Source organism: Haemaphysalis longicornis, unplaced genomic scaffold, assembly GCF_048455015.1.
Source record: "Haemaphysalis longicornis isolate Haplotype H1 unplaced genomic scaffold, Haemaphysalis longicornis Haplotype H1 scaffold_10, whole genome shotgun sequence".
Taxonomy (NCBI): Eukaryota; Metazoa; Arthropoda; class Arachnida; order Ixodida; family Ixodidae; genus Haemaphysalis; species Haemaphysalis longicornis.
Window position 1 is genome coordinate 79,322,845 of NW_027526204.1, and position 27,299 is coordinate 79,350,143.

A 27,299-nucleotide genomic window follows, 5' to 3' on the forward strand; every position below is an offset into this window, starting at 1 on the left:
TTTTTGTTTGTTTGTTTTGTTTTATTTGCTCCTCGTATCAGTCCACCTCTTCCACAAAGTTCTTCCGCGGACAGAGTTGACAAAGCTTCGCACAAACTGCGACTATCTTGTGTGCATCCCTACAAGAGCCACAATGCGTAAAATGGAGTCGTGATTGCCGGGGCTCTTTTCTGACCCCCTTTAGATGCAAAGCATCGCTTAGTCATCCCTCCGTCGTCCGGCGTCCGCACCTCTCCTTCTCTCCACAACAGCTGTGATAACCCCGCTCTCTCTCCCCTCCTCCTCTCCACACCACCTGTGAGCTAGTGCCCGCTGCTCCTCCTCTCCCCTCTGCACACCAGCTGTCCAATCACGCGCATGCTCGCTGCTCCTCGTCTCCACTCCCTCTGCCCTGCAAATAAACCCGTCCGCGCTCCACTCAGTTGCTTCTTCGGTACTTCGCCGTCCGATGACTGGAAATGGACGCCAACGATTCCGTCAGTGAACTGGGGGGCGCACCTTCAACTAGCGCCAGCCAGCACACTGTCAGGATCGCGAGCACCTCCGAAGACAAGGCTGCACAGAGGAGAGCTCGCGACGCCGAACGTAAACGGCTGCGTCGAGCAGCGGATTCCTCGCTTCGAGAACGAGAAGCCGCTTTGAAACGCCAGCGGCGAGTAGCTGATCCAGATGGCGTTCGGCAACATGACAACGCTTCGAAACGCCAGCGTCGAACAGCGGATTCCTCGCTTCGAGAACGAGAAGCCGCAAAATGTTCCCCATTACTCGATAAATAAATAGGACATTTAATACTCTACTACACGTGTCTTTACCCTAACAACCATTTACCACGCTACTACTCCACGGCTTTGCATCCCCTCACAATTCCCACGTTGGAAGGTGGTGTAATTTTTTTCTTAGAGTGCTATAGCCGCGGCTGCTAACGCTTTTCTTTGCCGAAGTTCGGCAGTGCAAAGCCTCATATCTACCACTCGGAGACACACACGAGCTTCACTACCAACACGTGGCGGAAGTAGCGAAATCACACAGGGCGCACCTGTATACTTCGCACAGAGGAGCGTACGCGCGCCGTCTGCTCCGGCGCAGGTAGCCGCGTTTCCAAACATCGGTGCAGTTTGCTGCGAAAACAATTGACTGGCACCGCAGATGATGATGGTGGCTATAAGAACTTAATGCGCAAGGTGGCCGGTGTTATGGCCGCTCGCCGCTTTGTGGCTCCGTAGTGTAGGAATCATCTAACTCTAGAACGTTTCCTGAAAAAAGCGCTCCACGTTTGCCTGAGATGAGCTGAGCTGGGCTGGGCTGGGCAGGGCAGGGCAGGGCAGGGACGGCAAGGCAGGCAGGCAGGCAGGCAGGCAGGCAGGCAGGCAGATAGGTAGGTAGGTAAACAGACAGACAGACAGACAGACAGACAGACAGATAGATAGATAGATAGATAGATAGATAGATAGATAGATAGATAGATAGATAGATAGATAGATAGATAGATAGATAGATAGATAGATAGATAGATAGATAGATAGAGAGTTAGGTCGGTGGATGGATGGGCGGACGGACGGATGGATGGCTAGATGGATGGATGTATGGATGGATGGACGGACGGAAGGATGGATGGATGGATGGATGGATGGATGGATGGACTCTGAGAAAAAAGGCGGTCAAAAGAGAGTCCCTGCCGCCACGACTACCTTTTACGCTTGGTGAGTCTAAACAGAGTCACAGGTCAGAGTCATGATTTCAGCGACCCTTTTTAAGAGCGAATGCTCTTTATAAGCGACCCCAAACCATCCACCGCCGGCGGCGGCGGCGGCGGCGGCGTCGGCGGCGTTGGCGTCCGCAGTGCTCCTCTACATTTAAAAAAAGAAACAGCATCCGGCGCCAGGTTTCGATCCGAGGACTTTGCGGCCGCAGCGCGACGCGCTACCGACTAAGCCACGGAAGCCACGCTGATATCAGAGTGAGTAACGCGCCTTATATCTTTAACGCATTCAAACTACGTCGTCAGCGGCGTGCGTTGGCGACTCAGCGGCGTTATAGCGGCTTGATAACTGCGTGGTGTACACGTGATACTACAAACCCGATGGAAGAGATGGAAGAGAAGGCGGTGGGCTGCGGGGGCCGAGCGCAAGCGCCGCAAGCGGGCCGACAACCGTGCATTCGCACTTTCACATTCTCCCCCTCGGGGAAATGCGGGGGAATTTTTCCACTCGGTTCGCGGAGCCACTTTGCGGGAGACGGGAACTGATAGGAAGAGCGTAGAAAACAAAAAAACAGATGCTGCTCTTATTGGTCGGAGCAGGTGTGACGTCACGCGTTTCGCGCTTTCCGCGAGCTGGCTTCGGGTCATTGACATGCAGACGGACTGGAAGTTTTTAACGTGCCTGCGTGCTCCGCCGGCGGGCGTTCTTTGTTGTGTGGCCGTTAGGGTGGTGTTTTGTACTACGTGGTCTCGCTGGTCAATGTCGCGACAATTTTACCGTGCTTTTGCCGTGCTCCACGTGCGAACAGTGTTCACGATAAGGTAAGACATACGGACGGAGCTGCGGCCGCACAGCAACTGCATCTAATAGAGGTAAGTGAAGTATTCACCGCGCCCAGAGATTTACCTCGTAAAAAGAAAACTTTGTGCACACTCTGAAGAACGCTCAAGTGTGTAAGATATGCTGCTTGAATACTATGCGGACAGTCGTGGCAGAAACGTCCAACCGCATTTCTGCGTGAGGGGCAGGTTTTCGACGGCCTGAGTATGCGAACAAGGCAGCATGACCGTTGGCGCGAGCCGCCGCCGATGGCTCACCGCCGACGAAACGGCGACCTTGAACGCGCTGGCTTCTTCACGGCCAAGGCTTAGTGAAAGTTTGTTTTACTTCCTCTGGCGCTTTTATTTGACCGCGAACATCGAACGCTGAGTGCGCTTTGATGAGTTTGGCTCAGGCTGACAGAGGGGCAAAATGTCAACATGAAAAGAAACGAGTAGGTGTTCGACAGCGGCTTATTTCGGCGTCCGAGAAGTAGTCACTTCGTACAAATGCGGGACGCGTATGTATTGGTACAAAAAAATACACCATCTTCCCGCGGGGAACCATGATAAGGATGCGAAGCATCATAGGAGTTCCGTGTAGGTTCCATTGTGTTGCCTTTATGTTGTTTCATTTATCGGAGCACGAATGGGAACGTAGTGTGAACCCCCATGTAGAGACAGCGAAGAGACAGACACCGGCGTTACGAGATCGAACTTCTCCTGGTGCTCGCCTTTCTTTATTCCGTGCTCACGCTCCTACCCCGCTGCCCGCCCTCTTCGTCCTCTTTTCTGGTTGAGCTGCAAAGCGCGTGGCGCTTCCCGCCACATCTTACCGACGGGAAATTCAACACACTCCTCTAAAGTTTTGAGTTCGTTGTTTCCGGTGACGTTCAGCTTCGCGTGCCTTCATTGTATCAGTAGCTTCTTGACGTAGTTTGAATGAGTCAAGGACATAAGGCCCGTTCGTAGCACTTGCTCCTCCTGTCTCGGTTTTGTAGCGCAGTGGGAAGAGCGCCACGTACCTCCCGTTGCGGCCAGAGTCGTGGGATCGAAACCGCGCGCCGCTAACTGTTTCATTTTTTATAGTGTAGGGCGAAAGGTGCAGACGGACGGACGACGGAGCCGAGAGCAAGAGATCCTTCGCATCTAATACAATTTTGCGCGTACAGTCATGGACAATTCAAATACGAACCGCGCAGCGCACGGCCGAAGATCCCGGTGCCGTCACCTGGCAGTGGCCGAGGAAAACGCACGGACATGCGCAGTTGAGATGTCGGGAGCGAGGATGTGTGTCCCACTGCGATATGTTGCTGTCTGCTCGCTCGCATGCTTGCTTTGTCGCCATGCCGCAAAAGCGCTGAAAACAATTCTTACCGATCCGGCGCGAGATAGTACGGCCACTGTGGGCTCGGCTCACACGAGTGCTCCCCGTGTGTGCTGGCGTCACATTGCCGACATAGCTTTGCATGTGGGGTGCAGTAACTTCAGAAAGTAACGATGGACACCTGGGTGACGCCCAAATCATGCTCAGTACTGCCCGCTCTGCAGATTTCTACTAAGACTAATGGGCCTGGCACCCCCCCCTCCCCTCCTTCAGCCATCACTCTCACTATAGTGTTTGCGAAGGTAAGCGTCTGTGAAATACGTTCCCTTCGATAACGGTTGAAAGTGTATCAACTGTTTCATTGCAGTGGCCATGAACCAACGAAAAGGCCAGGTACCTCGAGGAAGCTTGATTGATTGAAGGGTTTAACGCGCCGACGCAACGCAGGGAATGAGGAACGCCGTAGTGGTGGGCTCCGGGTTAATTTTGACCACCTGAGGATTTCAAGATTTCATGATTTCAAGATTTATTTCAACATGAAATTTGCCATACATTTGTGTGTGTGCAGTTGCTGAGCTAAAAGCTGCAATAGCAGCTTGACGAGGCCTAGCAAACCGTTACATGGCAGTAACGACCATAAAGACAACATAAGAGAACATAATATACATAATCCAATATACGGAATTTGCAAAACAACACGACCGTAAATCTGATTGAACCATCTTTCACTTAAATGGCAGATTACATACATTGTCGGGCTGGTTTTGCTTTCGAATGGAAATTATACAAAATCAATCCCAAACAGCAGAACATTACAGGCAAAATAAAAACCAGGCAGCACAAACATTTACAACTTGCAGAGAGGAAAAAACGAAAAGAAAGTCTGCAACTGTCATGATAATTACAAACTTGTCTACAAGGTCACAAAATATTTCCGCAATTCCCGAAAATTAAAGTTTGCCGTGTGCTTATATCTGTTTAGAAGGCAGGGGAGATTGTGTTGTAGCGATTGTAATTTATAATTGGTTCGGAAATGCGGGATGAACCAAGCATCAGAACTGCGGGTGCTAGGCAAGTTTTCACTTTGTCGCAAAGAAGCCAGGTGAGTAATATAGTCTCTGTATTGGGGGGAAGAAAAGGAAAAGGAGCGCAAAATTCGATATTCATACATGTGGTCCACTTTCACAATGTTGTACACGGGAAATAAGTTTTCCGTTGTGTACCGATAAGGCACGTTGGCGATTAAACGGATGATCTTTTTTTGTAACAGCAATACTTTCATGATGTTTGTTTTCGTTGTGGTAGCCCAAATTAAACTACAATAGTTGATATGCGATGCAAAAAGCGCGTAGTATATGTCAAGTTTCACCCTTCTTGGGAGCAGCGCACGACAGCGAGACAGCGCTCCAGTCGCGGCAGAAAGTTTTTTACATATGCTGTCTACATGAGCATCCCAACTAAGGTGAGCAGAAAAAATGACGCCAAGAATTTTATGCTGAGACACTAAGTCAATTTTGCTACCTGCATATACAAGCGAGTGTTGAAATTTAATTGGTTTATTTCTTGCTCTGAAAATAATTGCCTTTGTTTTTGCTGTATTAACTTTTATTCTATTTAATCGTGACCATAATTGGAGCTTCTCTAGCACGTCATTACATTTAGCAATTAAGTTATTTTCGTCTTTGTCAGAAAGTAATATGGTGCTGTCATCAGCATATATGATAAATTTAGCTGTTGTATCTACCTGAACAATATCATTAATATAGGCATTAAAGAGCAGTGGTCCCAATACGCTCCCTTGAGGCACACCGGTTGTTATCGGTAAAAACGATGATCGGAAGGGACCTATGCATACACACTGATTCCTATTGCTTAAGTATGACATGAGTAGTGCAAGTGGTTCACCTCTGATTCCAAAGGACGAGAGTTTATTAATCAGTATGTTATGATTGAGGCAATCAAATGCTTTGGTAAAATCTATAAATACCCCCAAAGTGTAAATATTATTATCTATGTTTTGTAGAATGTTCTCCTTCAAAGCTAACAGAGCTGTCTCAGTTGATTTATTTCTTCTAAATCCGAACTGTGCTTCAGAAAGGATGTTATGTTTATCGAAGAATTGTGTTATCCGTCGAAAAATTAACTTCTCTAATCCCTTGGAAAATGTAGGAATAACCGATATTGGCCTATAATTTGACGGCAAATTGCTGTCGCCACCTTTGAATATTAAAACGACTCTTGAATCTTTCATAGCACGTGGAAATACGCTTGTTTTGAGTATTAAATTAAAAATATGTGCGAGTACGGGAACGATAAATTCTAACACATATTTAATTGGCTTTATTTGCAAGTTATCAACATCTAACGCCTTTGTATTATTTAGATTCATGAATGTTGAATAGATCTCGGATTCATCTGTTGGCTCCAAAAACATACTTTCACGCACGTTACCCTGCACGATCTTTAACGTGCGCCGAAATTCCGTTGACACGGACCTCGAGGAGCCTGGCGCTGTTTCGTTGTAAATGGTAGGACGAGGCATATTTAAATGCGGTTTTTATTTTTAAGCGTTTTCAGGTTATCATGCCTGAATACAGCGTCGGTAAGCTTACCGTGGCTGGTGCTAGAGGTATATAGGTGGTGCGCAGAACGCTTTCAATGCTACTCCTGTGGCTGATTCTTGCGTAGAAACTGTGCTCGTTATGGGACCATTTCTATGTTTCGCTCGAAAGTGTAGTCTCGCCTCCCCCAGCAACGCGTAGATGTTTTTTGTTTAAACATGAAATTTCGCACTATCCTGTTGCAGCTTGCGCACTGTAAGCATTTTGTTCATAGGCCGCCGGTCTAACGAAAGGTATATTACCATTGTGTGGGCTTCGGGGTGAACTGTTATTATACCTTAGGTTGGCGCAGGAGCGTTCCCAAGGCCACTTTGGTGAGCAAAATGCGGGGAATATCCTCCTTAACGAGCACACGTTGTACGTGGAAATCAGACACAAGGAATCAGGCAAGAAAATTTGTGTGCCAGCCTTGTCCGGCTATACCTAAGTATACTCAGCGTTAGCTTGCACTAGATGACAATTTCTTTGTAGTACTATAGTTCCACACGGCGCTTGACTAGATTTATGATTGCCAGCTTCACGGGGAAATGCAAATTTGGCCGCTTCGCGCCATAGAGATAATATACTGACTCTAGAGGGAAAGCGCGCCGCTGAGCCAATGCATTGGAACCGTACGACACACAGTGGCAGACATGATACAACGATTTCAAGGTTGCCAGCTGAGCTTTCGCTTACTGAAAACGGCGAAAGCGATGGGTTGTAATCTGGAAACGTGCTACTCTGGCGTTTCCGCGTCCGGCTAGCGAAGCATGCCGGGATTAATTGTAACATGGCGGACCGCTGGCCAGGCGGAATTTGTGTAGGCGGCGTCGACAGCATTTCGTAGTTTATCTCCTGTGGGTAGGTAACCGACGTGTTTTCGGTTTAGCGTGTGACTTATATGTACTGAGACTATTTGAGCAAGATGTGGCAACGCTCACACAACACTTGCGCGCAAGCTCGAATGCAACTGATCGCATGCGCGAGGACGCCAAGGGATCAGCTGATCCGTGCTGGGCGCACAGAAAAATAAATCTCCGTCACTATCTCCATGCATTTTTGCGCTGTGCCGCTTTATTTGCCATTCTGTGACATTTTGCGAGTCGCTCAATGCTTTTCAAACGAAGTGAATTGTGGCTTTAGCTGAATGTAAAACCTTTAATGACACACACACACACACAAAAAAACGTTATCGCATGGGCCAACGCTGATTTTGCCGGTGAGTCGCGGCCCTTTGAAGCAACGAAAGAGCGCGGTCGATCGCAGGCCAACGGTGTGGTAGAATGCATGCCAAGGAAGTATGCGAAATACAGTTAGCGGCGTGTCCCGCTTCCCTTTCTGTCTGTATTCGTCAAGTTCTAGCTGCTTTCCACCACTTCAAAGGGAAAGCTTGCGGGACTGAATGGGCAGTAATTTGTCGCACAGAGCGCGCGAGGAGATAACATTGACTTATTGTGACTGATTAAAAAAGAGACCGCATTTCGTTACTTATTTTTTCGTTTTACCTTCCCGAACGTTTGCGCGAAAGTTCGAAGCACGGAGAGCTGTAAGAAGTTCCATGAATAAAACAACTGGAACCGAACGATAATAAAAGTCCTTTTATTTCTCTTCCAATGGGAACGATCGCTGGCTGCCACTCCGTAGCCTGTAGTGAAGTTCCGGTAGTCAAGGTCAGATCGGAATCGCTGTTCCGGCGTCAGTTCAGGGGCAATAGATGGGGTGCTTAACGTGAAGAAACGAATGACAGCCTCGCAAGCGCCCGGGGAGGCACTTGCTCAGCGCGTGCATCCGAGTTGTACCAGTTGTACGTACACGTATTGCACGCACGCAGATCTGAGCTGGAGACTGCACACACACTGCGCAAGGCTCGCGGAAGGGCCTTGCCACTTCCTAGTACACTTAAACAAAATCGAAACCAAAACTGAACTACGCAATTACTCTTTGTTCTCTAATTAGAGCTTAATTGCACTAAAAGATTTTATAGAGCTAGTTTTAATTGCTGAGGCAATTATTTGTAACATTTTTGCTTCAGTTCTTTGTTTTAGTTAAATAATTACGGAACAACTTTTTAAAAGGCTGAATACAATTGATTTGGCAACCATGGGAATTGTATCATGTCAGCGCCCACGATTCGTACGGTCTCGGAGCTCGCTTTATCCCCCTGCTTCGCGCTATCTGAGCCGTCAAATAAACGTTTCTAGCGCTAGCCACCACAGCGACACTTCGGAAAAAAAGTATATAAAGCGTGAACGGTACAAACACAAAGATAAAAAAAAAATTGGTGGTCGGGTCACGATCATTCCTTGCATGGGGGTGCGACAGCTCGCCTTAGACTGCACATGTGCGTCACGATAGGGAGGGAGAGCAAGAAGAAGGGAAGGAGCCAACTGTCCATGAGCGGCCGGGATAAATCCTTTTAAGGGGTGTGCTGGCGGAATTTCTCCTTCACCTTGACGAAAAGCCAACTTGGGGGGGGGGGGGGGCATTACTGCGTCATTTGCCGTTCGATATAGCGGGTTTCGCTTGTATTTTTATTCGATATAGACGCAATTTTCGCTGTATTTTCACTGCAACTATACTGTTACCGGAAAGAGTTCGACATACTGAAGAATTCGACGCGAATAGTTTCCATCAGTTGGGTTCGGCTGTACAACTTTAGTTTGTTCTCTTTACAGATTCAAAAGGTGTCAGCGCTCCAATTTTGCGGCCCTATTTGGTGAAGGAAAGAGACAATGACATCTTCACGGCACTGGGGAGAACAGTAAGCTTCATTTGCGAATTAGATGGCAACATTGGCAAAGGGCTCTTGGCTTGCGTTGCCCTCGGCCTTAAAAATATTAGGGTGTACCTAATCTTAAACTAAAAGAAACTATCTAAATTTAAGAAAGAGCAGCTGGAAAAAAACTTGTTGCTCTTTAGAAAGGCTGGCTGATGTGTTTAGGCTTAACGTTTACACTAGTTACTTTGACCACAGGTAGCGAAATAGCCCGGACCCTTTACTCTTTTGCTTTCGTAAAAGTCAGTGGCACTCAAAATTTCGGTTTCTTGAAAACCTTAATTTTGTAATTTAGCATAAACAGAAGCCTTAAGGGGAGCTCCAGACCCTAGGAAGGAACCAGTGCGTCTAAGATATCTGCCAGCAAAGTCATGCTTTGGAAAGATCCACAGTGGGGTAGTTGCGAGTGGTTCTTCAACATCTTGAAGTAGCCCAGACTAGATAGACACGAGAAGTCGAAAATGGACAGACGACAGCACTTTGTAAATGGTTCGGCGGAACATGGTATTTACTGAGTAACTTCTCCTCATGTAATTTGTGAGTTCTTGACCTAAATACCTATTTCCTGCAAAAAAAATTACTTCCACAGTATGTGCGCTCCACAAACGTTTTGCTGTGTTAGCCGTGTGCCATATGATAAAGCTGTATATAGCGAAAGTGCGAGAAGAATTCCAATGCAATGGGTGAAGCAGGGCATTTTCTTACTTTAAGCAGGACATTTTCTGAAGGGACCTGCACTGCTGTTATTGGTGAACACAGAAGCAGCGAATGTAGATGGAAGGGTTGGTGGTAGCTCAGCGTTTTTTCGGTCTCTTTGGTTATTTTGATCTTATCACCAAGCGTGAGTGGCATTTGTAGCATTTGTTTGTTGAGCCAAGCGAAAAAAATAAAAATGAACCTTGTGGCTCTGAGCACCCTTCACCGATTGTTAACTAACAGAAAAGCAGGCACGAGCGGCTTCAGTCGCGATTGCTTGAAATAATGCCCTGGGCATACGGGGGTAGGAAAGAAACGAGTAGAAAAAGAGTGGTGTCACAAACAGACAAGCCGGGAGATAGCGCAATGTTAAAGGAAAATGTGGCAAGAAAAGCGACCTGAAAGGTAGAAAGTATGCAAGTTTTTATAACCGCAAAGGGGGTGTCAGGTTGCGAGTCATGCACCACATGAAGATAGCTGCGTGTACTTGTTCGTTATACATTCGGTGTATTTAATGCGTAGGTTCTAAGGGCAGGTTGCTGCGACCCCAATGATTAATCATAAGATGCGGGTCTTCGCATAACCAGGGGATGTACTATAACTGAGCTTTTCCTGTAACTCATCATCGCAGGTATTTTCTTTTTCTGTCCACGTGGCATAGTAGACAGTCAGAGTAATAATTTATACATATTGATGTCTGTCCACATAAAGTACTTTTTTACAGCAACTAAATTTCAGCATTATTTGTCTTTTTTTTTACACGGCCTAGATACTGCATACTCGCACTCGACTCTGCTGTACACGGGGAGCAGCCCACTCGCGCCCGACTCAATTAAGGTGGTGTGTGAACATGTATCCGTTGACATCTTTGACTTCACGTCAGGAATCGCTCTTGTACAAGATTTACTGCATGTACTGCAGTACGTGAAGTCTGCAGTACGTGGACCTGCAGTACGTGAAGTCTGCAAAGCAGGCCTTCACCGTTTTGGAGGAACTGATGGTGGTGCGAAAGGGCGCATGCTTGAGCACCTTAATGCCGGCGACAAGGGTAGTCACTGCCTAGAGAGCTCGTGCAGGGCCAGCCAGGGAATAAATACACTGTCCTGTGCCAGCAGATCAAGTGGTGGGTGTTGCAACATATAGCCTCCGAGTAAATTTCGGTTTTCTGAAATGAACAAAATATTCTCAGGAAAATTATAACGATCATCAATTAATAATTCTTTAACACCATTTTTTTAATGTTCATTTGCATTGCGTATGAGTGGTCAAAGCGGCCTTATCATAAAGCCGAACCTAGCTGTGTGCATAAATATGAATGTTTTCAAGATTGCCATTTTATTAAGCGATAACACTCTCCCGGACTCTGTTTTGTGTGTTTTATTATCCTGTTTTCAATTTGCGATTTGTATTGTTCTAGAATTTTTTCACTTCAATTGTCTAAAGTGACATTTTCAAATATCTGTTATAATGTGGTTTTAAGAAAGTTTGTGTTTGCTTATTCATTTAGTTAAGTTGTTGAGCCAGCAGTTGATGGCTGATCACTGTTGTAGGGTTGTGTTTTGAATATGTGAGCTCAAGTGTTGCTTGTTCCGTTCAATGTTACAATTCTGTTATTTGAGACACGAATGTTGTCTAAGGTGATAATTTTGAATCTTGTATTTTTCATGTTTCTTCTAGTCATGTATATGTTGTCTAAGACAAACTCGTGATTTTTATTTCTTGTAATATGTTTTCATATTCACTTATCATTTTGTTAAGTTTGTTGAGCCAGAAGCTGATGACTGATCACTGTTGTAGGGTTGTGTTTTGTATATGTGATCTCAGTGTTGCTTGTCCCGTTTAATGTAACAAGTTTTTGATATGTGAGACGCAAATGTTGTCCGAGGTGATAATTTTGAATCTTGTATTTCTCACGTTTCTTATAGACGATTATATGTTGTCTAAGACAAAAACTCATGATTTTTATTTTGTATACATTTTTTTCTAGTCGTTGAGCCAATGCATAATTTGAAACGGCTGTAGGCTTTATTTCAATAAAATTGTTGTTTTGGTACTTTGCATTAATGTTTCTTGCATGTATGCATGGCTGTCCTTGCAGGGTCATAACAGTATCTGTATGGTATTTTTTTACCCTATAGACTTTGAAGGGATTCTGTTCGCTCGAGTCGGAAAATAGTCGACTGGACTTTTAGATGCGACTGCATCTCATTCACTCGCCTTGTCCCTCAATACGGCTTTGTTGTTGTCCGTCCACACCCCTCCCCCATTCTCCTCGCCGCGCGAGCTGCGCTCTCTGCCGCTCACCCTCTCCTCTCCGATAGCGAACACTCTCTCGCGAGGGTCATTCGATTGGATTGGACTGCATTGGCTTGGATTGGATTGGATTGCATTCGATTGGATTGGATTAAAGTGGATTGTGTTGGATTGTATTGCGTCATAGCCGCGCCACGTTGCGTCATAGCCGCGGCAGGGGGTTCACGGCACATTTCACGCGATGGGAGAATCAACTTAACGGAAACAACAACGGAACCCCCTATGCCTCTCATCTGCAGAGGGGTTCCCGCGAGTGGAGGTGGGAGTAACTTTTTCTTTGCAGATTTTAAGTGTCGGTGACGGTGCTGCAGAGTCCTGCATGCTCTATCTCAGGGGTCACGGGATTCCTTTTCAGCAGGTCAGGGCGACTTGGCTGTGGTGATGTAGTAGCCAAGCGGGCTCTCTAGCCAAACGGAGAGTCTCTGACTACTTTTACTAGTCGCAAAGTAGTCATGAAGACTCTCTTCGTTTGAAAATTAGGAGTCGAGGTGACTTTCCTTACAGAGTCCTGCATACCCTTTTCGGACTCGGTCTACCACAGTCACAAGACTCTTTTCCAAACAGAGTCAGGACGACTCTCATTGCTGGGTCATAACGTAGTAAAGCGGACTCTTCTTGTTTACTATTTCGGAGTCACCGTGACTAATCTTCAGAAGTTCTGTACACTGTTCAGGAGTCCTGTACAAGAAATGGGCGTGGGCAGGGCACGTATTGCGAAGGCAAAGTAACAGTTGATTATTTAAAGTAACAGAGTGGATCCCTAGAGAAGGCGAGCGTGGCAGGCTTGCAGCAGAACGTTAGATGGGCAGATGAGATCCAGAAGTTTGCGGGGATAAATTGGTCGCAGTTAGCAAAGGACCAGAATAATTTGAGATCCATTTGAGAGCATTTTACCTTGCAGTGGGCGTGGGTAGGCTAGTGATGATGATGAGGATGATAACATCGAAACTTTAGGGGGCATCCGCCAATCTGGCATGCCCTTTTTTTTGCTGGCTAGTCTTGCCCTCTCTATGACCATACGCTGGATGGAGAGGTCCGAGTTAAACAGCCGGCCCACCCACTGCTCGCACGAGGGACTGGGATTGGGTGCCGCTGAGCGATGCGCCGAGAAGCAAGCTTAGGACATAGAGTAATACCTCGGTAACTCGAACTCTCGAAAAATCGGCTTTTCCGTGGCACCGAACCAGTTCCTATACGACCGATGTATTTGTTGCCATTGATATCGAAGTATTTTAGGACAAATTGTGGATATCTCGAAATCTTGAGTGAGAGTGGAACGAAACTTTTGCGCCGCGTACCATTTCACAAGATTCGCGCGATGCTGCCGCGCCTAAGTCTGTGTATTTTTTTCTTGTTTAGCCGCGCCTACCACAACGCCGATGTTTCCCCGAACGTGAAGTCTGAGCCTAGATGCATATCAACTTTGCCAAGCAGTCCTGTGGCACCTCATGTGACGGTAGAGACATGCGCAGAGGTACAGTGTGTTAGAAGATAGGGGTGTGTCGTGCGGGGGAAGACCCAATAGAGAGCAGCGGCGGGGAAGATCGGCTCATACACTGCGTCAAGCAGCTAGAGGACTCCTTACTAGGCCTGAGTGCGACCGCAAAGCAGACCAGAATTACGCAGTTCTTCTCTGCTAAGTAAAATTGCAGTGCCGCAATACCCAGCCGGTGAAGGTCTCTTGCACGTTTTTTTCCTCTTTCAAACCTTTATGAAAAGCAAGATTGGAAGCTGCTGTTGAAGAGCTGGTACGTAGTAGCGCCTTTTTGCAATGAACTCGATATTTCACGGCAATTCGCGCTACTGTGCTCATTTCTAAAACCCGCTTGTCTCGAAATATTTCGCGGTGTTTACTACTTCGAGTTAACGAGGTATTACTGTAGTTCACATTGTCATTGTGCCTCCTCCATTTACTAAAATCTTGCATGAAAGGGGGTCGTACGGTACCACGCATTCCCGCTAGTCTTTCCACGAGGTGTTTTGCCGCTCGGTGATTCTGTCACCAGTTGAACGGCTGGCTGTGTAATATCCGGATCGCACTTAGCGCGTACATAAAAGCAACTTCTCCCAGTTCTCAGCCCAAACGTGAGTTGCGAGCGAATGATGTCAACAGTAGACTTGCACATGTGATCACTAGTGATGCACTTTTTTGCGTAAAATTTTTTTCCGGGGTCGGGTTCAGTATATCATAACCTAATGAGGTAGGTTCCACAACGTTCTGTACCACCGGGGGTATTTCATGCCCACATTTCTATTTCGCGGAATGTTTATTCTCAAGCATTGCAAATCCCGCTTGAAGGAGTGCAACATTTACGATACACATAACACTCAGCCTATGTTTCACTCGGGGGTACATAGTTCACATCACAGATTTATCCACACACTTGCCCGTAAAACAATACGTGATGTGTCGTTCATAAACGGACACATGCATTGCATGGGAGTTTCCCGCAAAACCTGGCAGCGCTATGAAGCCCCTTGGTGTTGTGCCACAACAACATAGGCGAACTTTCTTTGAAAGGGTGGCAAAAAATTGAAGGAGCTGCATTTTATTGCTGAACGGCCGCCTACACCTGTAGAAAGCTATCGCTGGTTATCTGCACGACTTTAAAAATCATGCTGTGCTGAACGTTTCTTTTCGGCCAAGCTCGATATGGACGATTACACAGATGCAATGTGCACAGCATGGGCCGTGTAGTTATGATTTCAGTTCAAACCTTACATGAAGTTTGTCCTCGTTTATGCAGCCCGCTTCTTCTATTTCACTGACGTTAATCCATGTAGGAGACCAATCAAGGTCGTTCTCCGCTGTTGTGGGCCTTTCGTATACCTTACGTGTTGATTTTGCTGTATCCAGCCAGATAGGGTCTTTAAAGCACTGGCCAGTAGAATGAACGACCTTCAAGCAAAAACACTGACTCATTGGCCAATGTAACAGGTGATCGTATTCCCCCTTGCATACCCGGATCATCATGATAAGCGACTGGCGTCCTGCAAAGGTGCTTATTGCCACCCCCGGGAGTATGCAGTAACCACGAAAGTAGCTGTGTTTTCCTGCTTCCAAATACGCCCATTGTTTATCCCCAGCTTCCTCCTTCAGTTTCGACCAGTCAGGAATAATCCACTCGAATGTTTGGGATTCTCGGCGCAAGTCTAGAAAGATCGCTTTCGACGCCGCCTCCAGGTTATTAAGCTTCTTTTTGAAATCTACCTTCATGTCTTGCAGGGCCTGGCCGCTCGTTGTTCCTACTGTTTTGCATTCACCAATCAACGCCTCTAGCTTCTCCAGTCTGCCATTGCCTGCTGCCTGTTTGCCTGCAACGGCATCGATCTTGGCTTTTATGCTAACTAAAGCCGCCGACATTTCGGTTCTTTCCTCACCAATAAGGGTCTGTGTTCCCTGTAGCTCTCGCAGCAGAATTTTTAACTCCTGTTGTAACTGTTTGATGGCGCTAGCATTCGACTGCTCAGACACTCGTAGTTCGCTCATTTGTGCCAACACTGCCGTGCTCATTTCTGAATTTTCTCTTAGCGTGTTCTCAAAGGTTTGTATATATTCTGCGGGTACTACGATGGCATTGGTGTGGCGATCTTGAGCTTCTCTGCTCTCCTCAGCCGCGGCATGGCACAATCCGGAATCCAGATGGGAGGGGATGTCCTTGTGGGCGACGTCCTGGCCACAGCGAGGACAAGAAACCACGTGGTACTGGCAGTGGTGGTTGAAATGCTCCAGCATCTCGGGCGCTCCTCCCACAGCGTCACAGCCGTGCTCCGCGTTCCAGCAATGAATCTGTAAAAGCCGGTGTGAGAACAGCCTTTCGCTATGAATCCCAAAAAACCGACTGTCTGCTAGTCCCGGAGTGACACAGGAAAACGGGTGAACTGCTGAAGTACGTACGATGCGCCAGTGGAGCAGCAGGAAAAATTTTTCAAGGCGTCATACGGCCCCGGCAAGAAAAAGGACATCCTGCGCCCAACAATATAGTCTTTTTTCTCCTTGAATAAACGAACATCTTGACTTTTTAAGGAATAGTATATCAATTCGGAGTGCAAATAGCATAGTCAAAAAATAGACCGAAAGGAAAAGTTAGGAAGGGTACAAGATAGTTGGTACTATATAACCCCGTTAAGCGTAGCAAATAAAACACAGGACGTGTGCGTCGGAAGGGGTTGATCTACTTTTACATTGGGGGGGGGGGGGTGGGAGGGGTGTTCTGGGGGTGTTCTAACAACTCAACACCGCTTTCTACACTCCTTCAATGTGTTATATAGACAGCGGAGACGTACAGTGGCTGGGAGTGTTCGTTAATGATGCCTGTCACGACAGGCGAAGGTACACTGCCGCCTCGACAGCTGTCCTATGCGAGATATCGGCTCGTGGTCCGGGTCCCCCGGGGCACGTCCACGCCCTCTACATGCACCGATAAACTACCAGATCTCCGCCGGTGATTTTTGAGTACGCATATATCGCGGCTAGTCAGGTTGTAAGCCACCGATGCCCCTGCCGTCGCTGGCCGCCGCTGCCGAAGTCACCGATATTACTGGTCAAACGAAAGGTTGCCGTGCACGAACGTGGGGCGCCCTACTCTTTCTACCCTATGCGCGCAAGGTCGAGCTGCCGCCTTCGGATGCATATCGCGGGTCCAGAAAGGCTCTCGAGAAGATGTGACGGCCGCCCAGTGCCTCATTCCGCACAAGCGCCGTAGTAAAAGGCGCACTATCACCGCATATATACGCACCGATGAAAGACGGCACCTCCCTGAATCAGCGTTGGGTACGTGGTTACCGCGGCGATTGGTGGTCTGAGCGACCGTCGTCTTTGATGGAGGCGGCCGCATGAGTGCCGAAGTCGACTGCGCAGTTTCAGGGGATCCCAAACGCGCGGAACGGGATTGGAATTTTTCGTACGTAAAAAGCGCAGCACTGCCAAGCAAAAATGCGTTAATAAGTACACGTTATAATATGAAGCCAGTTAAAATAAAACTTAGCATGCTAATCGTAGATGTACTACTAAGCCGGTGAGGCAACGGCTGTAGGACTGCTGCCGCCTTTGGGCATAGCGGAGGAAAGGAGATTGAGAGATAAGATGCGCGGTCCGCTCTGCCGCGCGCATTGCCGCCCTCACTTATCTTAATGGCCGCCGCCATAATTGGTTTTTCTTGGGGGAAAGCGGCTTCCCTTTTTGGACGCCTCTGAATGACGCGCCCTTGAGTGCTTCCGAGGTCGCCGTGTCACTCTCACAGTGCCTATGCCAAGACGACGTCCTTTGTAAGCGCCACCCCTGCCGCTCTTTGTGACCGCCGGCCTAGTTCTGAAGAGCCCGGCTCCCGTCTTCGATGCGCCGAAAGGGCGCGGCCAATTAGGGCAGTAAAACACCCTTTTGGGTTGCGTGCTTCGGGGCCACCGTGTTACGCTTGGAGTGCGTAAGCCCGGGCGGCGGCTTTTCAGGGTGCCACGGCGCCTAATGGCCACCCTGACCGTGGCAAAGCTGTCCCGTGCACGTGTACGCGTCTTCCCGTGTCCGCTCCGTCTGGGGAGAGGACGGAAGTGCGCGAAGTTTGAGAAGGCGGCGTGTGGCCCGACGATTGGTGGGAATCGAGATGTCTCTCTGGCTAATCAGGTGTGCTGTCCGGATTACAATGGACACGAGGGATTATAGTCCCGGGCAGAAGGTCCAGCGGCAGACTTAGCTGAGACTTAGCTTTGGCTGGAGAACAGCGAGCCTCTGTGATTAGTGCACGTAAACCTCGCCGTCTAGGGCGGAACCCTGAGTCGATCGCTAAGGTATGGCACCTAGGGCGTAACTCCGAGGGTCGATCGCTAAGACGGTCATGCTTAACCAACTCTGTAATCAACTTTCTGTAACCAACTCTTGTAAATAACCATAAATACAGTTTTTGTTTGTCATCATCTCTTCGTCCCGTCATCGTCTTCTCATGTCTCCTGCTTCACCGCCAACACCACCGAATTCTTCAAGCGAAGGGTTCCTTCGCCGCCGTCAACGAATCACAAACCCTGAAAGGAGAAGTTTTAACTACGGCCATGCGAAATTTCATGGTGTGTCACGTGTTCTGAAAAATATTTGTTACCAGCATATATATACTAATTTACAAGCCGAATACAACAAAGTAGAAAACTAAATGCCTACTTGGTTGCTGCAAGGGGTCTCGGAAGCATTTCGAGTTTAAACGAGAAACTAAAATCCACAGAGCATATTCTTAACAAAGATTTCTATAGCCACGTGTTCCGGGCAAGAAGACTCGACCTTACTGACGCAGAAGTGTGGAGGCCTGGAAAACAAACTTTTTGTGTCGAATTCATAATGTAAAGAGAAAGCTGTGCTGAGTCGGGCCAATTTTTCATCTCTATTATAAATGTATATACCTTAGCTTTCGCAGAAATTTCCTCGAAGCGTATTGCTAAGCGTAAGCTTGCAGTGATTGCTTAACAATACGCTTCGAGGAAATTCCTGCGAAAGCTTAGGTATACAAATTTACATTCGGTATTTGCGACATCAATGAAATACCGTGCAATATTTGTTTATGCGTAAACAAACTCCTGAAGCTTTCTCTAAAACCGTTTCTCAATGAATGCGAGCATACTATATCCTTAAAATTGGTGATACAGTACTTTGTGTAAGGAAAATACAAAGCGAGCGTTCAGGCGTTATTTTGTTTCTCAGAGGCTGCCGTAATCGAGTCCGCCAATGAACATGTTCGGTGGGCTCCGGAGTAATAGCAAAGCGAAAGAGAAGCTTCAAAACTCCAATAAAAGCGTTTTGGAAGTACTTTTAAAGAAAAATTTTAACGCTTCGGTATATTTCCAGGGCCACACTGATATTATTTGTTTTCGATTTGTATAGAACGATAAGTATTTTTTTTGACACCTAGCACTGCAATGTTCCGGTTTTTAACTGCTTGGATACCGATGATTGCAGCAATACTTTCGGTAGATTATGATGATTAACGCACCGATGCTACACAGGTGATGAGGCGCGCGTAGGTTAGAGCTCCGGAATAATTTCGACCCCCTGGAGACCTTTAACGCGCGCCAAAATTACGAAGACGAGAGCGTTTTCGCTTTTCTCCTCCATTAGAACAGCGGTCACCTCTGCCTGGAATTGCGCCCGAGTCCTTGGGCACAGCAGTACAACGCCTTAACCACTAAGCCACCGCGCTGGATGCAAACAACACTTTACTCGTGCATGTATCGGAAATTTTACTCTTTACGTCTAAAGCGCAATGCAAAATTTGTAGCTTTCTGCGCTTCGCTTTCTGTACCCTCTCTTGAGTTTCGACAGGCTTGTTTCTGAACAGACATTGTAGTTCTGAGCAGCGATTACTGGATGCGGAAACTTGCTTTGTCGGAGTCCGAAGTTGGGGTCTTTAAAGGTGGCGTGTTGACCAGTACATTGACGGTACCGCTTAAAATTATTTAACATGGTTAAATATACATTTTGTATGGGAACGTTTTATTCACTAATCAACTAAAGGGGTTAGCTGCAAGGTGTCTGCAAATATCGAACCTCCACAAGCTCAACCTGGATTTTAAAAAAGCGACTTCGTAAAAGTGACGCCCGAAATATGATTTTAACTCGACAGCGTTTTTACGCTCAATTTTCAATTTTACCCTCTCTGCTAGCCGTCCGCTATCAGCCGTGCTTATCAAGCAGCGGTCTACGGAACAAAGTTCCTGAAAGTAGCCTAAATTGGGAGGAACAGAAGAACGCAACCGTTCTGTCAAGGGTCGGTGGAACTTGAACGGTCACTCGTTAGGTTTTCGGAGGAACGCCAAAGCGAACGGCGTTCCTTCTGTAAACGCTGAGTCACTAGGATTTGGCTGTTTTTGATTCCATAGCTTTCGGGTGCTGAACCTAGTACGTAAAGCCACCGGCCAATACTGCGTTCCTGTGCCTATAAGCTGCCCAATTTGCGTGCCATTCGGCGGAACGTGCATCACCGAAGGTCAAAGGCAGAAGAATAACCACGCAGCCGGCCGCATACTGTCGACCAGGCTGCACACGGGGTGCGCACGCGGCTGCCGCTACGGCGGCTTCAGACGCCAATGAGACAGGTCCTTGGGCGCTTCTTTGATTTCTCTTCCGCCACGACCTCTTGTTTTGTACAACTATAAACAGAAAAGAATGGCTGCGGCTTAGCTTAGCTAATCTCGGATATGCAAAGCAAAAGCTCGGCCTAGTCAGATTGAGTCCTGGTTTTGTTTGGTTAACCTTTTATATAGCTGTATAACCAACCATGGCTTAAACCCATTCGGTCCCGTTCAACGCTCACAGAAGGAAGCCCGGCCTCGCTTCCATTCACGGCGAACGCGGCGTTCCTCCTTCACGGCGAACGCGGTGCAAGACGAGTCACTAAGCCCGAGACGACCATGCGTCTTGTGCGTGGGACACTGCGGCGGTGGCCGGCGGCTGATCAGCTGATCGGCCGCAACCGCCGCAGCCGTCGTCGCAGCACGACTGAAAACAGGGCCTTGTGCGCAGTGCCGACCGCTGGCCCGGCGAATCACGCGATGCGCTTCGAGGGTTGTATGGCAGGGGGGACGGGGGGGGGGTTCCGGTCAAAAGGTTAACTGGCGCATCCGCGGCGAAACCGCCGGACGAAAGTAGGAAAGCTTCTCTTTAAAAGTTGGAGGGCGCTTAACATTCGCCTGTACGAGTGGAACGCGCAAGCCGAGCAGGAGCAGACGTGAACGCGCCATCCGCACTCGCAGAAGACGCAGCTCGGAAGAGCGCCTCGCATAGATGAACTCCACCGCATTCATCATACACGTGTTCTCTACAGGCAGTCAGTCGAGCCAGCCGGAGGTGCTGTACGAGACTGCTGTGCTGTCCGTCAATCAACACCTGGGTCGACAGCGTTGAGTTTACCACGTGTAAAAACAAGGCGTCATGTTCCCAGCCTCACATTCCTGAAATAAGGAAGCTGCCGCCCAAAGCGAGGCGAGAGCTACATATCACACGCAACAGAAACCATCCCTGAGAGCTGCAAGCCGAATCTGACAATCTGTCGTTCAGCGCCCCCCCCCCCCCCCCCCCCCCCTTCCGGCACGGATAGGGTGCTCGAATGCGCTGCCGTAAACTTTATCACGCACCGAGCGAACGCAGCGTTCCTCTACTCTGGGCGGGAGACGAGTCACGGTGCCCGAATAACCCAGCACCGCATGCATGGGAGGCTGCGGTGGTGGTCTGCTGCTGTGGCCGCAGCGGTGGAGGCGGCCGCTGTCGGCGCCAGCAGCGCGGCAATTCAGGCGATGCGCTTTGAGGGGTGTGTCGCCGGGGTGTGTCTCCTGTAAAAAGGTCCCCTTGCGCATCCGCCAGGAAAGCGCTGGACGAAACTTGCAAAAGTTTGCATTAAATGCGCCATTGAATAGCCAAGCGCTTCCCTTTGGAGACGTTCACTCGAAGTGGTGTATGCCAGCCGAGCGACAATCTAACGTATCAGATGGGGCGGCAGGGGCACTGCTCCCGTTCATTTCCGTGAGGCCTCCGCAGAAACGTGGAGTTGCGCGCCTTATTCCACGAGCCGCCGCGTCGCTCGTGACAGGAAAGCACCCCAGGGGCCACATTCTCTGAAAGGACGGTGCGTCGCTTTGAAACGACGCGGTAGCGCTATGCAAATACATGTGTTCTGGGGCTGGGGTCGTCGCTTTGGGTGCAGATCAGGCACTAGATGATCCAAGAAAAGCACTGTGGCAAGGACACAAAGCGACGGGCACTGTCTCCCGTCATTTTGCTTGTCGCTTTGTGCCCTTGCCACAGTGATTTCTTGGATGATCTAGTGCCTGATCTGTACACAAAGCGACGGCGCGCAACTCCTGAACATATGCATTTTATTTATTTATTTATTTATTTATTTATTTATTTATTTGTGTTACCCTCAAGGCCCGAGGGCGTTACAGAGGGGAGTGGGAAATACACAATAATACAGACAAAAGCAGCAAAACAACAATAAACATTACAAATAACAGCTCGTTCTGAAAACAGGTTGGTTATGGCTGAGCGAAAAACAATCTCCTTGCCGATTTCAGCTACGAACTGAGGAACGCGATTTCAACTTGCACAAGTGCTGGGGACAACGAAATCCTGAAACAGTTTTGTTCGACCCGATGGAAAGTGAACTTTGTGCTGATGATCGATCCGGGATGACAAGTAAGAAGGACTGGACAATAGTCTGCTTCTGAGGATGACATTACAATGAAAAATCTTATGGAACAAGCATAAACGCAACACTTTTCTGCGATTTTTAAGAAGAGGGAAATATAGGCTTGCTTTCATAGATGTAACACTGGATGTGCGGTGATAATTTGACAGTATGAAACGCGAAGCTCGATTTTGAACGCTTTCTAACTCAGAACAGAGGTACGCCGTGTTCGGATACCAAACAGTGGCCGCATACTCCAGTTTTGGACGAACTAATGTTTTATAGAGAAGAAATTTCAAAGAAGAAATAGCCTGATTAAAGTTTCTCCGGAGATACCCTAAGGTACGATTGGCGTTGTTAACAACATAATTGATGCGAGTTTTCCAGGACAGGGTAGATGATTTGTGCACGCCTAGGTATTTATAAGACAGGACAACTTCAAGAGGAATATTGCTAATAGAGTAAGAGAATGCTTGGGTCTTACTTCGAGAAACGCGCACGCTTTTACACTTATCAATATTGAGTTTCATATGCCAGACCTCGCACCACTGCAAAACACGGCCAAGATCGGATTGAAGTGCTATAGCGTCAGAATCACTGGAAATTTCCCTGTAGATTACACAATCGTCGGCGAAAAGGCTGATAGATGAAGAAATATTAGTTGGTAAATCATTTATGTACATTATTGATTGATTGTAGGGTTTAACGCGCCGACGCAACGCAGGCGATGAGGCGCGGATTTATGTACATTAAAAACAACAGTGGTCCCAAAACAGAACTTTGTGCAACTCCTGAATTAACTGGAGAAAAAGCCGAATTAGTGCCATTAACATTTACAAATTGATGACGGTTAGTCAGAAAACAGTGTAACCATGCAAGTACGTTTGGGTCTACGTTGAGATTCAAAAGTTTGAAAAGCAATAATTCGTGAGGGACTGTATCAAACGCTTTAGCAAAATCGCGGAATATGCAGTCTGTGATTGACCCGCGATCAAGAACAGTATGAAAATCATGCGTAAAGCATATTAGCTGTGTTTCACACGAAAACGATTTTCGGAACCCATGTTGAAACTTAGTGAAAAATGAATTACTTTCTAAGAAATTTACAATGAGAATAAATTACGTGTTCCATTGTCTTACAGCACAGGCTGGTTAATGACACCGGTCAATAATTATTCGGAGAACGTCTATCGCCAGACTTGTGCAGCGGCACCACCTTCCCGACCTTCCATTCATCGGGAATACAGGATGTTTCAAGCGACTGAGCAAAAAGTTTGGTCAAGATAATAGAACAGTACACTTTAGTATTAGCTAAAAACTGAGTTTACATTATCAACACCACATGATGAGATAAATTCTGTTTACCAATTAAACACTCAACGCCATAATTATCAAAAACAATCGGTTCCATGGAACATGCATGAGGACTTTCGTAATCAGGGTAGCAGTTGAAATTATTACAAGTAGAAAATCTATAAGAAAAGACAGCATTAGAAACATTGGCACACTCTTTAGCAGGAACTGCTGAATCATCTGGATATTTAAGCGTTACAACTACATAAGTGCTTTTATTACAACGTTCAAGAATTGTTTGGGGTTATTTATTAGCATATTAGGTAGTGTTTTATTAAAGAACGTGTGCTTTGCATCTTTCAGCGCCTCTTTATATTGGGTAGCTGCAGCTCGATAAGAATCCCAGCGTGTTTTACTGTTTTAAATTTTGGCTGTGCGAAACAGGCGCTTTTTCTTGTGGCGCAGTCTTTTCAGAGACTTATTAAACCATGGTTCCTGGTTACTAGAGATAACCGTCCTAACCGGAACAAACTTTTCTATTTGAGTGGCAACCTTCTCTCTAAACAAACCCTAGTTATCGTTAAGAGAACGCTGCGAAAAATCAATCAAGTAACTGTCTAAAAAAACACCAAGTTCTCTATTCATAACTAAAATCCGCCTTTTTGTAATCTAATTTTTTTCGGCTTTGTGGAACGGGAACGGGTTGCATGGCACTACCGCGTCGTTTCAAAGCGACGCCCGTATTTTAGAGAATTCGGCCCCTGGAGTGCTGCGCACTAAATTCTTTCCCAGTTGTGCGCAGGTCTGCGGCATGGCGGCGGCCGCATGCGGCGGCGCCTTCTCGCACCGACGCAACAACCACGCGGCGGGACCCACTTGTGTGACGGATGGCTTTCCAAGAGGGATTTGAAACTTAGGATCGCAAGTTGACGCGCAACTCTGCTATCTTTTGGGCGCTATATCCAGAAACTAGTTCAGGCCCCGCGGACATTCTGGGTTTACCTTACCTCTCGTTGGAACTCAACATAACCGAGGGCACCAGCGTTTAATAAGTAACAATCCCGGTTATGTCGGTTTTCCACATAGTAAATGCAATGAAAGGAGCTTTTAAAATCACCGTCGAATACCTGCGACAAAACGAAAAAACATTGCCAACATATGACACGCGGGCGCTATAAACAGAAAAAAAAATGAATTCAGCGAACCTTGAGTGCAGTCGTGATAAACAGAGAGAACTGTGAGCGGGAAAGTGATTAGAATAAGTGAAGTGAAAAGGGCTTTGCAATTATCTCCCTTCGACGACCTTTGTCACGAAGCCAACAGATGCACGGCCAAATTTAGTGCAGCCACACAGTGCAAGTGCCGTGCCAACAAGTTCAGAGCGATAACGCGTCTGTCAATTTATTTGAGGCCCGGAAAGAAGTAAATTTTATTGTGACAGGACGTGGCGTTCTCTTATTTTTGTGTGTGGGCTGACTAACCTTTTCTATAGCACCCGCTCAATCGCATATTGACAGAAATATGGGTACAGGGAGGACTAAGAAATACGAGCAACGGAGCGCACAGCCTGCAACGCATGCCGCACCGTTTGGCTGCACTGTCAGTAAACTGCGAGCATGCGTAGTTCGGGTGCCGCATAGGCATGATGCACTGGACAGAGGCCTCTGGAAGCGCAGCACTTTTGCAACTAAAGTTGTCTCTAGCGCACGCTAGGCCATCCGTAAAGGGGTAGCGATTCCTCGACCTGTTATCAGCCACTGCCTGCACCATGCCGTGCCAATGATCCATAGGTTAATGCTGAGACACGGTGTAAAGAAACACCGCCACGATGAATGCATTTCCTCCCTGACATTTGTGTATCTGCGATCTGACTTGTCGGCTACAATACTATACCGAACAAGTGGACAATTCCCGATGTCCCACCATAGACGACGACAAGAGAGTGGCTGACGGGCAGCCTGTGCACCGAGTTTGACGATAGCCGCCAAGTAAATAGTGTAAAATTCATTGTCCACACGTCATGGCTCGTGTACTGCGCCACGTAACAGCGCCAACAGCTAACGTTTTTTCGTCTGCGCCACTTAGTTCTTATCGGCCTTGTTATCATGACGTTTCTTCAGACTCCCTCTTTGAGTGGGCGCCCGTGAGTGACTCGTGATAATCCCGGCAGTTGCTGTATGGGACAGGGCGCCGACACCTACGTAATATGATTGCTACGAGCCGAGCGCGTAATATGCGTGGCATCTTTCCTACAAGAAGGGACACCTCGAACAACCAGGTTAAGAAAACGTCGCTGCTGCTTGCGAGGCTAACATCCGCAACGTGCCTATAGTGTTAGTGGAAATGCCGGATCAAGAAGCGCCGCCATTCATTTATTTCGAGGCGTGTCTCTATGCTCGGTCGTCACTGAGCCTCCTGTTATCTAGTACATTCGGGAACCAAGCGCGCCGCAGTCTGATTGCACCTGGCATGACACCCTTCAATGATCATTTTGGTCAGGGGCAACGCTGCGTGAAAACGCGCCTTAAAACAAACGAACGGCGTCGCTTCTTGATCAAGTATTTCCTATAAATGTAGGCCGCACCCTTAAACTCTCAAAAAAGCTCGCATGCGCGCAATGTACCGACTTTGCAGCCAGATGGTTCAACGTGCGTCGGAGGCTGTGCGCTCCGTTGTTCGCATTTATTTTATTCCCCCCTCTAGGGGCACTTTTTGCATGGCCCAGGAGGACACATGGTTTATTAGAGGGAATGGATGATTAAGAACGGGAATGATGATCTATGCAGACAAAAACAATATAAGGTACTACTAGCAGTTCTTCGTGGACACCGCGAATTTGTGTATTATTATTATTATATTATTATTAAGAGTTCGCTCTTTCAATTAGTTTGATTCTTCTGGGCGTGTGGTGTACACGTTAAGCGCAGGCAAACAATAGCAAAAGAGACAACCCCTTGCCTACCTTGCGGTTCAGAAGAGCGTCTTTTTCAAAAGTTGACCAGATGACGTCTTCCCTTTTGAATCTCTGCTTTTCGACGGGACACTGGCCGCTACACTCGGCGTCGACGCAGCGTTCGAAGCACGAAGGGCACAGCCCATGGCGGCATGGCAACAAGGCTGCCGTCTGTGGCACCAGTCCACACGCGCTGCAGACTCCAGTTGCTGGGATGGTGCTTGCGAATGCCGTTCGCCTCCAGTCTAGGAAGCTTCCGAAGCCGAACACTGTGTGGGTGGAACCGGGCGGCATCGCAAATTCTGGGAATGTTCGTGCGAAGACGACTGCACCGAACGGCGGCTGTGGCTGTTCTGAGCGGCTGGGGAGTGGAACGGCGATAAAGATGCGAGAAATCTACACCCTTGGCGTTATCGTGTGGCCGACAAGACGGGAAGAAAAAACAGCGGCGGGAGTGATAACGCTTACCGATAAAGTAAATAGCATTGGCGTCGGCAATAGAAGCACCCGTCACGGGAGCGTTGTAGGGTACTGGCAGTGTCATGACGACCAGATAAAAACTTTCAAAAGGGATCCCAAAGAATCGATGGTCTGGTACTGCTTAATGGTCTCACGAACCCGAAACAGCAATTTTGAAATACTTCAGCGCTCGATAATTTATTA

At 47.7% G+C, this 27,299-nt stretch overlaps 2 protein-coding genes across 2 annotated transcripts in view; both read right to left on the reverse strand.

Moving 5' to 3' along the window:
* LOC144158819 (TNF receptor-associated factor 3-like) overlaps positions 1 to 27,299 on the reverse strand; it is a 323,737-nt gene that overhangs the window by 96,543 nt on the left and 199,895 nt on the right. The gene's annotated exons all lie outside the window — the stretch shown is intronic.
* LOC144158827 (TNF receptor-associated factor 6-B-like) lies at positions 14,479 to 27,083 on the reverse strand. The gene is made up of 2 exons (XM_077689989.1): positions 26,646 to 27,083; positions 14,479 to 16,020 (listed from the first exon to the last, which is right to left on the reverse strand). Exons 1-2 carry the CDS (start codon positions 26,928 to 26,930, stop codon positions 14,929 to 14,931), a joined length of 1,377 nt encoding a protein of 458 aa, XP_077546115.1. The 5' UTR covers positions 26,931 to 27,083; the 3' UTR covers positions 14,479 to 14,928.